This window comes from Hoplias malabaricus, chromosome 8 (assembly GCF_029633855.1).
Source record: "Hoplias malabaricus isolate fHopMal1 chromosome 8, fHopMal1.hap1, whole genome shotgun sequence".
NCBI classification, from domain to species: domain Eukaryota; kingdom Metazoa; phylum Chordata; class Actinopteri; order Characiformes; family Erythrinidae; genus Hoplias; species Hoplias malabaricus.
In genome coordinates, this window is record NC_089807.1 from 42,962,575 (window position 1) to 42,977,030 (window position 14,456).

A 14,456-nucleotide genomic window follows, 5' to 3' on the forward strand; every position below is an offset into this window, starting at 1 on the left:
GACGAGTTATTCATGTGCATCGAGGCAATATAAACATGGAGATAGAAAATTAAATCAAGACAAGTCAAAAGCTCCTCTCAGGTCAGCAGGTGTGTGCTTTGGTTGATAAATACTTTAAAACCAACTCAAAACGTCAGTTCGGATGAGAAAGAGAGGGAAAAAAAAAAGATGCAGCCTTAATTCCGCATCGTAAATCAATGAGGTACAGTCAAGCGTCTGCTTCGAAACGTCTTAAAGGGATACCCTAAGCTTCCAGAGTTGATACCAGTCACTAGATATTGATCCTGTGTTTGGATAAAGTTCATAGCAGTGCAGGGCTACATCAGATGAAACAATAAAACAATGCGCTTCAGAATAAACAATAACCACAGCAAAAATGCTGGACTATCCCTTTAAGACGGGGCTATTAAACGTAGCATAGGTAACAAACAGGCGGAGTTACGAGACGTGTGCTCAGAATGAAAAAGCTCCATGCATTTCAAGCGTAAAACCGTCCAGCGAAGTGGACACAGATCTTTCTTCGCTGAGGGGAAGCACTCCCAGCAGCTTGGCACTGATTTGGGCCTCATCTGATCAAATCAGCGGTGTCTCAGTCAACAATCAACACACCAGGACCTCGAGTGATGCACTGATTACAAAAACGATTTGGCAGAAAATCTAATTTACTCTCTCTGTCTTTCACGGCCGATGAAACCGATCGTGACATGTTTGGTGTCCGGGTGTTTCCTCGTTTCTAACAAATCAGGGGACATCGATAGTCGCCCGAGTCTTTACTCTAGACCAGAGGTCATGAACAGGTCCGGACCTGGACTTGTAACCGATAAACTATTAAGAGCTGGTTCATTTTGAATGCAGGTGTCCTGGGGGCAGTCAAAGTGACCTGACAAAAGCTCTTTTGGGACGACAGTGTTGTGCGAATTTAAAACCAGAAACTTAATAAGAAGGGACCGATTACTGGATGAAATTCTCACTACGCTGAACGTTGATTCCGTTTACGGATAAAGTCCCACCCTTCAGCCGTAAGAGGCCATCAGATGACTGGTGATGGAAAAGCAGTAACGTCAACTGCAACCACAAGTCATTAGGGACCAGTTATTATTATTTCGACTATTTGTTACATATAAGTATTAATTAATCTCGTTGAAGTATATTGAAGTGTAATTTGATTTGACATTCAGTTGTTTACATAAAATGGTGCTATAATTATAAGGCTACTTTAACGTACAGGATATGGCACTATGACTGGACCTTAATGAGTTTTAATGAACTACCCCCTGCTCACACTTTTATTAGTATCTCAGGCTTGTAGACGTGGTTTAGGAACAGCGGGGCCAGACATTTACAGGTCAGTGGAGCGGAGAGAAGGGAGAGTGATTGTGGAAACATCGAGGAGGGGTATAACAGTCTGATACGAGTGTGTATTTACACAGAACGATTGGAGCTACAATTCAGGGACGTTCTATTGTGAGCAATGTCAAAGCTCCACCCCTAAACCAAAGAAACTTTCGATGCATTTCTGAAGAGAAGGGAAAGGCTACCGAGTTTCAAATCATAACATTCATACGCTGTCTAAGGCCCGCCCCTGATGTGCTGTGGAGTAAATTAGATATTGTTAAACCACTACAATGTGCTTCATCATCTGCCTGTTTCTGTTCTGACGTGATTAAAATAGAAGTTCTTATCGGAATGGAAGTGTGAATCTCGACTGTATCCTAGCTACCGAAGCCCTTGGCCAAACATTTCAACGTCTTAACTGCAACTGAGCAGTGAGTATTACTGGGGCTAGGCTCAACTGAAACAGCAGGTACCGGTCACTTTATCCAGATGTGCGTGAGATGGGCTTTAGGTCGATGAGAGTTAAGTGATTTCAGCGTAGTCTGTGTGGGGTCTTGTGTCCGGGTCTCCGGTCAGGACGCTGGGGGTGATGTCGTCTACGTCTCCGTCCCACGGCGCGGAGCACAGCTCGGCCGGAGCCGAGCGAGAGTGAGGCGTGACCGTGTGCCCCAGACCCTGGTAGCGTCCTGATGGAGAGGGAGGCGTGGACGAGACCTCGGGGGCGGAGTCGGAGAGCAGCCCGGTGTGCTCATTCTGCTCAGCCTCTTCACCGAAATAGTTCTTCCTCGGACGACCCATAACGGTTCTCCCTGAGAGGAGGAGGACACAGAGACCCTTCAGAAACCTAATGTTGTTTTGGAGCATTGCTTTAAGTAACAAAATTAAATCTTTAAATTAAATACAAGTTGAAAGCCTTATTTAATTTTGAGAAAAAATGTTATATAAATATAATTTATTTATTCATTATCTGTAACCCATATCCAGTTCAGGGTCGTGGTGGGTCCAGTGCCTACCTGGAATCATTGGGCGCAAACCCTGGAGGGGGCGCCAGTCCTGCACAGGGCAACACACACACACTCACACATTCAAACCTACGGACACTTTGGGGTCGCCAATCCACCTACCAACATGTGTTTTTGGACTGTGGGGGGAAACCAGAGTACCCGGAGGAAACCCACGCAGACACAGAGAGAACACACCACACTCCTCACAGACAGTCACCCGGAGGAAACCCACGCAGACACAGGGAGAACACACCACACTGCTCACAGACAGTCACCCGGAGGAAACCCACGCAGACACAGAGAGAACACACCACACTCCTCACAGACAGTCACCCGGAGGAAACCCACGCAGACACAGAGAGAACACACCACACTCCTCAGACAGTCACCCGGAGGAAACCCACGCAGACACAGGGAGAACACACCACACTGCTCACAGACAGTCACCCGGAGGAAACCCACGCAGACACAGCGAGAACACACCACACTCCTCACAGACAGTCACCCGGAGGAAACCCACGCAGACACAGAGAGAACACACCACACTCCTCACAGACAGTCACCCGGAGGAAACCCACGCAGACACAGAGAGAACACACCACACTCCTCACAGACAGTCACCCGGAGGAAACCCACGCAGACACAGGGAGAACACACCACACTCCTCACAGACAGTCACCTGGAGGAAACCCACGCAGACACAGGGAGAACACACCACACTCCTCACAGACAGTCACCCGGAGGAAACCCACGCGGACACAGGGAGAACACATGACACTCCTCACTGACAGTCACCCGTAGTAGAACAGTACTGTTCAGTACAGTAGAACGACTGTTTAATGCAGAGGGTGGGTTGTTAACAGCAACAGGGAGGGGTTTAAAAGTCCAAATACTCTTTAAATACATAAATATATCTTTTCTCTACTTCGCGGAAATTCGTTTTTCACGGGTGGTCTGGGAACGCATCCAAAAACGAGGGATCACTGTAACACTGAATTACAGAAAATACACCTTCAATAATACATAAGGCATTCATATATTTATAGTACAGTTAATGGATGTGTCAGGAGGGGCATTTGTTTGATGTTTGATTGGTGGATCATAATGACCACCATGTTTTGTGGAGACCGCTAGTGGGAGCAGCTAATAAACAAGTAATGATATTACTACAGTTAACAAACAAGACGATATTAACATCTCTGTGTAAATGTCTGACTCACCGACGTTCCTCACTTGCTCGGAGATGTCAGCGCGGATGTCGGAGATGTCCCACATGGCCAAAAAGGAGTCGAAGCAGGAGCCCTCTTCTGCCTCCTGGATGTAAGGCTTGTAGGTGAAGCTGAAGTGGTGGGCGATGGCTGCCAGGAACATCTCGACACAGATGATAAAATCCTGTAACAGCATCGCAACGGTCACGTTATTAAAAGGTATAAACCAATCACATTCATCACCTGCTCCCACTTCATCGTGGGTCCCACACACGGAGTGGGGAAACAGCTAATGAAATATAAATGCGCACCTGCAGTCCAGTGGCCACAGCTTCCACACTGGCCCAGTCCCAGGTGTGAGTCTCGGAAATCACCCCCACCTTCACCAACAACGCGATGACCACGGCCTGCCTGCGCATTACACACAAAGAAACAGCGACTGTTTCATTTAGATTCAAACTCATGCAACGAAGAATAATTCACTCTGCAAGTGTGATTGGACGAGAGGATCATATCAGAAACTCAGTCATGGCTTTTCTATTGTAATCTCTAAATTGTGAAATAATTTGCATGAGGTCATATGAAGAACCTTTAGATGATGTAGACTCCAGTGATTAGAGATGGCATCAAACAATCAACATGAAGCATATTCATTCATTATCTGTAACCCTTATCCAGTTCAGGGTCGCAGTGGGTCCAGAGCCTACCTGGAATCATTGGGCGCAAGGCAGGAATACACCCTGGAGGGGGCACCAGTCCTTCACAGGGTAACACACACTCACTTTTAAGTCGCCAAGCCACCTACCAACATGTGTTTTTGGACTGTGGGAGGAAACCGGAGCACCCGGAGGAAACCCACGCAGACACAGAGAGAACACACCACACTCCTCACAGACAGTCACCCGGAGGAAACCCACGCAGACACAGGGAGAACACACCACACTCCTCACAGACAGTCACCCGGAGGAAACCCACGCAGACACAGAGAGAACACACCACACTCCTCACAGACAGTCACCCGGAGGAAACCCACGCAGACACAGGGAGAACACACCACACTCCTCACAGACAGTCACCCGGAGGAAACCCACACAGACACAGAGAGAACACACCACACTCCTCACAGTCACCCAGAGGAAACCCACGCAGACACAGAGAGAACACACCACACAGACAGTCACCCGGAGGAAACCCACGCAGACACAGGGAGAACACACCACAGTCCTCACAGACAGTCACCCGGAGGAAACCCACGCAGACACAGGGAGAACACACCACACTCCTCACAGACAGTCACCCGGAGGAAACCCACGCAGACACAGGGAGAACACACCACACTCCTCACAGTCACCCGGAGGAAACCCACACAGACACAGAGAGAACACACCACACAGACAGTCACCCGGAGGAAACCCACGCAGACACAGAGAGAACACACCACACTCCTCACAGACAGTCACCCGGAGGAAACCCACGCAGACACAGGGAGAACACACCACACTCCTCACAGACAGTCACCCGGAGGAAACCCACGCAGACACAGAGAGAACACGCCACACTCCTCACAGACAGTCACCCGGAGGAGACCCACGCAGACACAGGGAGAACACACCACACTCCTCACAGTCACCCGGAGGAAACCCACGCAGACACAGGGAGAACACACCACACTCCTCACAGACAGTCACCCGGAGGAAACCCACGCAGACACAGAGAGAACACACCACACTCCTCACAGACAGTCACCCGGAGGAAACCCACGCAGACACAGGGAGAACACACCACAAGCCAAGAGAACTTTCTCAGGGCCTTGTTTTAATGCAATGATAATTAAATAGAAGGAAAAATTATCCTGAAGTGCATTGAGACTTAAGGGAGACCTTTAAAAAATAAATAAACACATTTTTCAGGGCATGTTCGCTTTAATTCGGGGATCTGAAGCCCACCAACACACACACTGTGAAACAAGACCACCTAGTCTGTTTTTCGTGGGCTGCCTAAATCAGGAATCATGGGATTAAAAGAGCCGTTCTGATCTGCCTCATGCATGAAGTGTATAGACTTTAGAATTGCCCCTCCCCCCTCGTCTGACTCTGTCCAATCACAGCGATGGACCCGTGTTTACGTGAGCGCGCAAAGATGAGGTTAAACGATGTGCGCTGAGAAATAAGAGCACTGAGTAAAAACGGAGAAGAAAGAGAACAGAGTGAAAACGGCTAAAAACCAGAGCTTCTGCTCCTCGCTCCTCACTGCTGTGCGCTCGGGGTCGGGGTGAACAGCGAGCGGCTCATTATCATTGCGAACGTAACTGTGTTCGCTTGTGGAAAAGGGATATAATACGACACAGAGAGAACACACCACACTCCTCACAGACAGTCACCCGGAGGAAACCCACGCAGACACAGGGAGAACACACCACACTCCTCACAGACAGTCACCCGGAGGAAACCCACGCAGACACAGGGAGAACACACCACACTCCTCACAGACAGTCACCCGGAGGAAACCCACGCAGACACAGAGAGAACACACCACACTCCTCACAGACAGTCACCCGGAGGAAACCCACGCAGACACAGGGAGAACACACCACACTCCTCACAGACAGTCACCCGGAGGAAACCCACACAGACACAGAGAGAACACACCACACTCCTCACAGTCACCCAGAGGAAACCCACGCAGACACAGAGAGAACACACCACACAGACAGTCACCCGGAGGAAACCCACGCAGACACAGGGAGAACACACCACAGTCCTCACAGACAGTCACCCGGAGGAAACCCACGCAGACACAGGGAGAACACACCACACTCCTCACAGACAGTCACCCGGAGGAAACCCACGCAGACACAGGGAGAACACACCACACTCCTCACAGTCACCCGGAGGAAACCCACACAGACACAGAGAGAACACACCACACAGACAGTCACCCGGAGGAAACCCACGCAGACACAGAGAGAACACACCACACTCCTCACAGACAGTCACCCGGAGGAAACCCACGCAGACACAGGGAGAACACACCACACTCCTCACAGACAGTCACCCGGAGGAAACCCACGCAGACACAGAGAGAACACGCCACACTCCTCACAGACAGTCACCCGGAGGAGACCCACGCAGACACAGGGAGAACACACCACACTCCTCACAGTCACCCGGAGGAAACCCACGCAGACACAGGGAGAACACACCACACTCCTCACAGACAGTCACCCGGAGGAAACCCACGCAGACACAGAGAGAACACACCACACTCCTCACAGACAGTCACCCGGAGGAAACCCACGCAGACACAGGGAGAACACACCACACTCCTCACAGACAGTCACCCGGAGGAAACCCACGCAGACACAGAGAGAACACACCACACTCCTCACAGACAGTCACCCGGAGGAAACCCACGCAGACACAGAGAGAACACACCACACTCCTCACAGACATTCACCCGGAGGAAACCCACGCAGACACAGAGAGAACACACCACACTCCTCACAGACATTCACCCGGAGGAAACCCACGCAGACACAGAGAGAACACGCCACACTCCTCACAGACAGTCACCCGGAGGAAACCCACGCAGACACAGGGAGAACACACCACACTCCTCACAGTCACCCGGAGGAAACCCACACAGAGAGAACACACCACACAGACAGTCACCCGGAGGAAACCCACGCAGACACAGAGAGAACACACCACACTCCTCACAGACAGTCACCCGGAGGAAACCCACGCAGACACAGGGAGAACACACCACACTCCTCACAGACAGTCACCCGGAGGAAACCCACGCAGACACAGGGAGAACACACCACACTCCTCACAGACAGTCACCCGGAGGAAACCCACGCAGACACAGAGAGAACACACCACACTCCTCACAGACATTCACCCGGAGGAAACCCACGCAGACACAGAGAGAACACACCACACTCCTCACAGACAGTCACTCTGAGCAGGACTCGAACCACAACCTCCAGGTCCCTGGAGCTGTGTGACTGTGACACTACCTGCTGCTCCAAGGTGCCGCCCGATGAAGAATATTGCTTTGAGGTGATTGACAGAACTAGCAAAATTATTATTGTAATATGGCTGCATTTATTTTATTCTTGTTTTTAAACTTGGGCTTTTTCCATTCAGGTTTTCTTTGTGTATTTTCAAAATCCACAAAACCTGAGGGATGGAAAACCCTCTAGTGGCTCATATTATGAGGCGGTTTACAATTGTTGCTTCTTAGGTTCCCTGGATTTTGAAAATGAAGAGTTTAGTTCAATGAAGAAGGCCTCACCACAAAGTTCTGACATCCAAAGCCTCCCCCTTGAGCCAAATACTCAGGATGTAGAAACATTTGCCTGTCTCTGAACGTGGTTTCTGAGTGATCCACTGCTAATCTGATCACAAAGTATTCAGCGTGTGTTCACACCTGGCTTTCCATATGGTCAAGTCAAAGGAGATCTGAACGAGACCTGATCTCTGAACACGTCTGCTGATGCAAGATGTAAACAGCCAGTGTAAACAGGGAGTGCGATGCGGTGACGATGTTGTGATCAAACAGCTCCTGAAATTCAATGAAGCATTCCGCATCCAGTGGTCTTACCAGAATGACACGAACACCACCAGCTTGACACACAGGAATTTGCCCACAGGTTTGATAGGACTCAGCTCTTCTCTCAAAGCCTTGTAGAACAGCACCAGGCAGTACATGGCAAACTGAGTGAACAGAGAGCACCGTTATAAACACACAGAATGAAGAAATGCTCGCTTTTATGTCATATACACATATATATATTAGTCTGCAAAAATTCTGAAGAAGTAAGCAATAATAAAGATGCACACTTACAAGCTGAGAGAGATTGTTGACAATCACCAGGTAGGTCCAGGCATTTTTGGAACTGAAGTTTCCTTCATCATACACATCGCAGAGCTGACAAATTCTACCACATGAAAAGAAAAAAAAAAAAAAAAAAAAAAAAAAAATATATATATATATATATATATATATATATATATATATATAAATATAAATGTCCAGGAGAGCTTTTCTTCATAATTGGGATTAATTTAAATTAATACATTCATTCATTCGTTCATTGTCTGTAACCCTTATCCAGTTTAGGGTCGCGGTGGGTCCAGAGCCCTGGAGGGGGCGCCAGACAGTCACCCGGAGGAAACCCACGCAGACACAGGGAGAACACACCACACTCCTCACAGACAGTCACCCGGAGGAAACCCACGCAGACACAGGGAGAACACACCACACTCCTCACAGACAGTTACCCGGAGGAAACCCACGCAGACACAGAGAGAACACACCACACTCCTCACAGACAGTCACCCGGAGCGGGAATCGAACCCACAACCACCAAGTCCCTGGAGCTGTGTGACTGCGACACCTACCTGCTGCGTCACCGTGCCGCCCTACTATTAATACACTAATATGTAATATGAATTCTGTGATACAGAGAACATGGCTGGAATCACAGGATTAAGGAATAAAAACGATTTCAGATATAAAGTTGGAAATACAAAGAATTTAGAGAAAAAAAAAATGTAAAAAACCACACACAGTTTGCCACCCTTAGGTTTGATTGATGTGGCTGTGCAGTGGGTGCGATGCACTGTTAACCGCTGTATCACCACAGCCGACTCTGGTATACCGTGTTCCCCGCTTTTGTTTAGTTTACATTTGCACGTCCGTCTCTGACCATTGTGGTCTGAAGTGAGGTTGCAGTTGGCAATAAAATCGCTTTGCTATTGCTAAATTACAGCGTCAAATTTCAATGAATCAAAATCTGCCATTTTGCTTTTGCAGTGGTTCCCAAGTTTTTCTGCAGTGCCATCCTTTTGTAGATGAGAATATCTGAGCCTCCCACTTTGTGAAGCACTGTGCCATTGCTATTTAACTGTAAACCATAAAGAAAGGGGAAAATGAGAGCCCTACACACATCACTGGAAGAAGCAGAACTCAGGTGATAAACAGGACACTCACAACGCAATGACTGTGGTGACGGGTCTCACTACGGTGTACTGCAGAACCCCCAGCTTACATCTCAGCAACAGAACCCTGCAGACACAAGCAATACGGGTCATACAGAAACATCCAGACAACGTTATACACATCATGCAGTTAAAGAAAAAAACACGCTACCCATCCCCTATGAACAACATACACACGCTGCACAACATCCCACTTCTTAACTCCACAGCATGACTACGCTTTTCAGAGCGAATCAGGTTTAAAGCCGGAGCTGCACATGGCCATGAACCTTACCGCAGGTTTCCTCACACTCTACAGGCAACAGGGAAACAACCCCCTCCTCGCCCCTTCTCCTCTCACTGCTCTGAGGGTTCAGTCAGTGGAATAAACTCACAACGGAAGCCAAGAGAACTTTCTCAGGGCCTTGTTTTAATGCAATGATAATTAAATAGAAGGAAAAATTATCCTGAAGTGCATTGAGACTTAAGGGAGACCTTTAAAAAATAAATAAACACATTTTTCAGGGCATGTTCGCTTTAATTCGGGGATCTGAAGCCCACCAACACACACACTGTGAAACAAGACCACCTAGTCTGTTTTTCGTGGGCTGCCTAAATCAGGAATCATGGGATTAAAAGAGCCGTTCTGATCTGCCTCATGCATGAAGTGTATAGACTTTAGAATTGCCCCTCCCCCCTCGTCTGACTCTGTCCAATCACAGCGATGGACCCGTGTTTACGTGAGCGCGCAAAGATGAGGTTAAACGATGTGCGCTGAGAAATAAGAGCACTGAGTAAAAACGGAGAAGAAAGAGAACAGAGTGAAAACGGCTAAAAACCAGAGCTTCTGCTCCTCGCTCCTCACTGCTGTGCGCTCGGGGTCGGGGTGAACAGCGAGCGGCTCATTATCATTGCGAACGTAACTGTGTTCGCTTGTGGAAAAGGGATATAATACGTCCCGTTTAAAAATGCCCTCACGAATAAAAATATAAATACGTTAATGTTAATGACGGTATTATTCCATAGAGGAGCATTTAAAGTACTATTACGTCACTGCTCTTTATTTGGACTCCTCATAAACACCCTGTCCACATCCTGAGCTCTTTCTTACTGTTGAATGATGTAATAACAGTTACTAATAAATAACATCAATAAACTACAAGGGGTTAAGGTGAGAGCCCTTCATAAAAGGCCACTCACTCTCCCATAGGCCAGGGCGGGCAGCAGCAGAGCGGTGGGAGATGTTTCTGTTGGTCCTGGACCTCCAGCATCAGCACCAGACTGGGATACTGCTTCCCCAAGTAGTTCAGAAGGAAGATCATGAAGTTGTAGATGACGTAGGCCTCGTAGCACTCTCTACACGTGTCCACGTAGATGGCGATGCTGGGGTACTTCAGCGCAATCCACTACAGAGCCCAAGGGACAGAGAGAGATATCAGACAGAGTCAGCAGCACTCATTAAATTAACTACGACACAAAGGCATCTGTAGGTGAAGGATGAGAAACTTGTGACTTCAGTCAGAGCTGGAGATTCAAGAGGTCTGACTGAAGAGGCCGAGGAAAGTCATGCGCCTCTGAGACGTTAGGTCTTTGATTACTGACCATGAGAGGCAGAGGATGGGGGAGACACGCAGGCAGAGGCAGCAAGGCTTATAAAGATCATAGGAATAATAAACAGAATACATTAATACATAATAGAACAGTTCACACAAAGATTAGAACATGATACTCACACTGTCCAAGCTATAGATTGGAACCATCCATAATATCCTACAAAAAAAGAGGAAGGAAGGTATGGAATGTAAAGGGTTAATAGACTGCTAATCAGAAAATAAGGACATTATTAATTTAATTGACTTACTACTCATTAAAATCTTCTACAAATACACCTTTTATATTCTCTGTTCATTTATTTTTGCATTTAATTACCCTTTTGTTATTTTATTTTTGTGCTTATATTTCATTTGTTTATGAATTTTCATGCAGTTGTTCTTTCATCATTCATCCATTATCTGTAACCGCTTTTCTAATTCAAGGTCGGGGTGGGTGCAGAGCCTACCCGGAAGCACTAGGCACCCTGGAGGGGGCGCCAGTCCTTCACAGGGCAACACACACTTACACTTGGACACTTTTTTTTTGAGTTGCCAACCCTACCAACGTGTGTTTTTGGAGCGGGGAGGAATCCGGAGCACCCGGAGGAAACCCACGCAGACACAGGGAGAACACACCACACTCCTCACAGACAGTCACCCGGAGGAAACCCAAGCAGACACAGAGAGAACACACCACACTCCTCACAGACCGTCACCCGGAGGAAACCCACACAGACACAGGGAGAACACACCACACTCCTCACAGACAGTCACCCGGAGGAAACCCACACAGACACAGGGAGAACACACCACACTCCTCACAGACAGTCACCCGGAGGAAACCCACGCAGACACAGGGAGAACACACCACACTCCTCACAGACAGTCACCCGGAGGAAACCCACGCAGACACAGGGAGAACACACCACACTCCTCACAGACAGTCACCCGGAGGAAACCCACGCAGACACAGGGAGAACACACCACACTCCTCACAGACAGTCACCCGGAGGAAACCCACACAGACACAGGGAGAACACACCACACTCCTCACAGACAGTCACCCGGAGGAAACCCACGCAGACACAGGGAGAACACACCACACTCCTCACAGACAGTCACCCGGAGGAAACCCACACAGACACAGGGAGAACACACCACACTCCTCACAGACAGTCACCCGGAGGAAACCCACACAGACACAGGGAGAACACACCACACTCCTCACAGACAGTCACCCGGAGGAAACCCACACAGACACAGGGAGAACACACCACACCCCTCACAGACAGTCACCCGGAGGAAACCCACGCAGACACAGGGAGAACACACCACACTCCTCACAGACAGTCACCCGGAGGAAACCCACGCAGACACAGGGAGAACACACCACACTCCTCACAGACAGTCACCCGGAGGAAACCCACGCAGACACAGGGAGAACACACCACACTCCTCACAGACAGTCACCCGGAGTAAATAGCTTCATACGTCTTCATTGTCTGTAACCTTTATCCAGTTCAGGGTCGTGGTGGGTCCAGAGCCTACCTGGAATCACTGGGCGCAAGGCGGGAACACACCCTGGAGGGGGCGCCAGTTCTTCACAGGGCGACACACACACACATACATAATAAGTATACTATTACATTTTATCATGTGGACACTTGCCTAATAATGGGCTTCTGAAGCTCAGGTTGAGTATAATGCACCAGATGCTGGAGAATTCCCCACAGTGATATCGGTATCGTCATGAAGACGAAAATCCCTGCGATGAACCACGCTTTGTTGTGGGTGCCCACCTGGGTATAAAAACAAACACGGTTCTTATAACCCCTCGCAGCTCTCTGTCAGAGCCAGAGATAAAGCACGAGGCCAACACACCTTCAGAAAATAAAGTGACTGACCTCTGACTTCTGCAGCTCCCATATACACAGAGGGAGGACCACCAGAAGCAGCAAGATGTAGAGGAGAACCACGAGCGGCCGGATCCATCTCCTCCAGTTCCCACAGGTGCACGGCATCTTTAATCTTTATTTACTGCAACACCTCCCGAAACCAACACTGACCTGTTCATGAGGGTCTCACTTTCAGCGACATGTTTAAGTTGATTTCAAAGTTGAGACAAAGTGTGATCACGATAAACTTCTCAAGATATAAACTTCAAAAATTATAATTCACTTGTAGAAAGAGTTTCCTCGAATGAGAAACTTCACCAACACATGTCTTTACTGTCAGTGACTATTAGTGTTTGCAAAGGAAACCCACCAGTGATCCTTAAAAGCACGAGTTCAAACAGCCTGGATTTCTTACATCACAACCCTAAAGGACCAATACGGTCGCCTCAGGGGGCGGGGCTGTTAAGCAGCAGGCGAACGGCGGATAGATGGGTGGAGACTAATTATTATCTGAAGGGTTAGAGATAAAGCTGAGCAACGTTTAAAGCACGAGTGGATTTCTCTCTCTCTCAAAATCCTGTTATAAAACATTGTCTCCAACATCAGGGGTGTGTTTATAGGGATTTTACACTTCCATTTTTATTTGCGATGCAGTTCTGGACGCATTAAACCCTTCAGATGTTATGTTCTTAAATCCACTCAAGGCTGGTCCTGAGAAAAGTAATAAATAAGAGTATTTTAGAGCTAATTTCTGTCAGATTTATCATAAATTCCCCACATAAACATGACACTGACAAACTCACGTTACAAATACGTTCTCACTGAAGGCTCTGGGTGTTTTACAGTCAGTACAATAGCTGTGTTTATGACGTAGACTAGCTATAGCACTGATAACAACTCTGAAACCGGAAGTTCACAGCCAGGCTGACCCCTGTTTACCGCTGAATTGTACATGAAATATCTGTGGAATTCCCCTGTAAACACACACCTTACCCACAGGTAAATATCTCACCGCTCAGCTTCTTAATAAACGTTATGCGGGAAACGGTGAACAAAGCAGTCCGCCACAGAGTTACTTACATTCGTCTGGGTTTGTGTGGTCGCGAATATCTACCGGTTTGGAATAGAAATGTAGATATACTGGCTTTTTCCAGCGAGGAGGTGAAGAGTCTTCAGCAGCTGTTGGACTGTGAAAACTCAGCCGCCTTTTAGAGCGCCCAGAGCCTGGTCTCTAACTTACACCCGTCCGGTACCAGCCCATAACGTGTCCTTAGATTTTCATAAAAACCCTCAGAGAACAGACGCCTCCAAACAAACATAAACTGAGAGAAAGACTCGCCCAAAACAAAGCAGTCACCAGGCCCCTGTTCTTCCCAGAGACTCAGAGCAGAATAAACAGAGGCAGGCCTCACTGCCGCCCCCTACAGGACGGAGA

The 14,456-nt window shown here is 48.2% G+C and overlaps 1 protein-coding gene across 1 annotated transcript; it reads right to left on the reverse strand.

The window, feature by feature from the left end:
• Positions 1-136: 136 nt before the first annotated feature.
• Positions 137-14,456, reverse strand: tmem184c (transmembrane protein 184C). The gene is made up of 11 exons (XM_066679528.1): positions 14,102-14,456; positions 13,031-13,192; positions 12,795-12,925; positions 11,268-11,304; positions 10,735-10,940; positions 9,548-9,622; positions 8,399-8,492; positions 8,156-8,268; positions 3,859-3,958; positions 3,560-3,731; positions 137-2,144 (listed from the first exon to the last, which is right to left on the reverse strand). Exons 2-11 carry the CDS (start codon positions 13,145-13,147, stop codon positions 1,858-1,860), a joined length of 1,332 nt encoding a protein of 443 aa, XP_066535625.1. The 5' UTR covers positions 13,148-13,192; positions 14,102-14,456; the 3' UTR covers positions 137-1,857.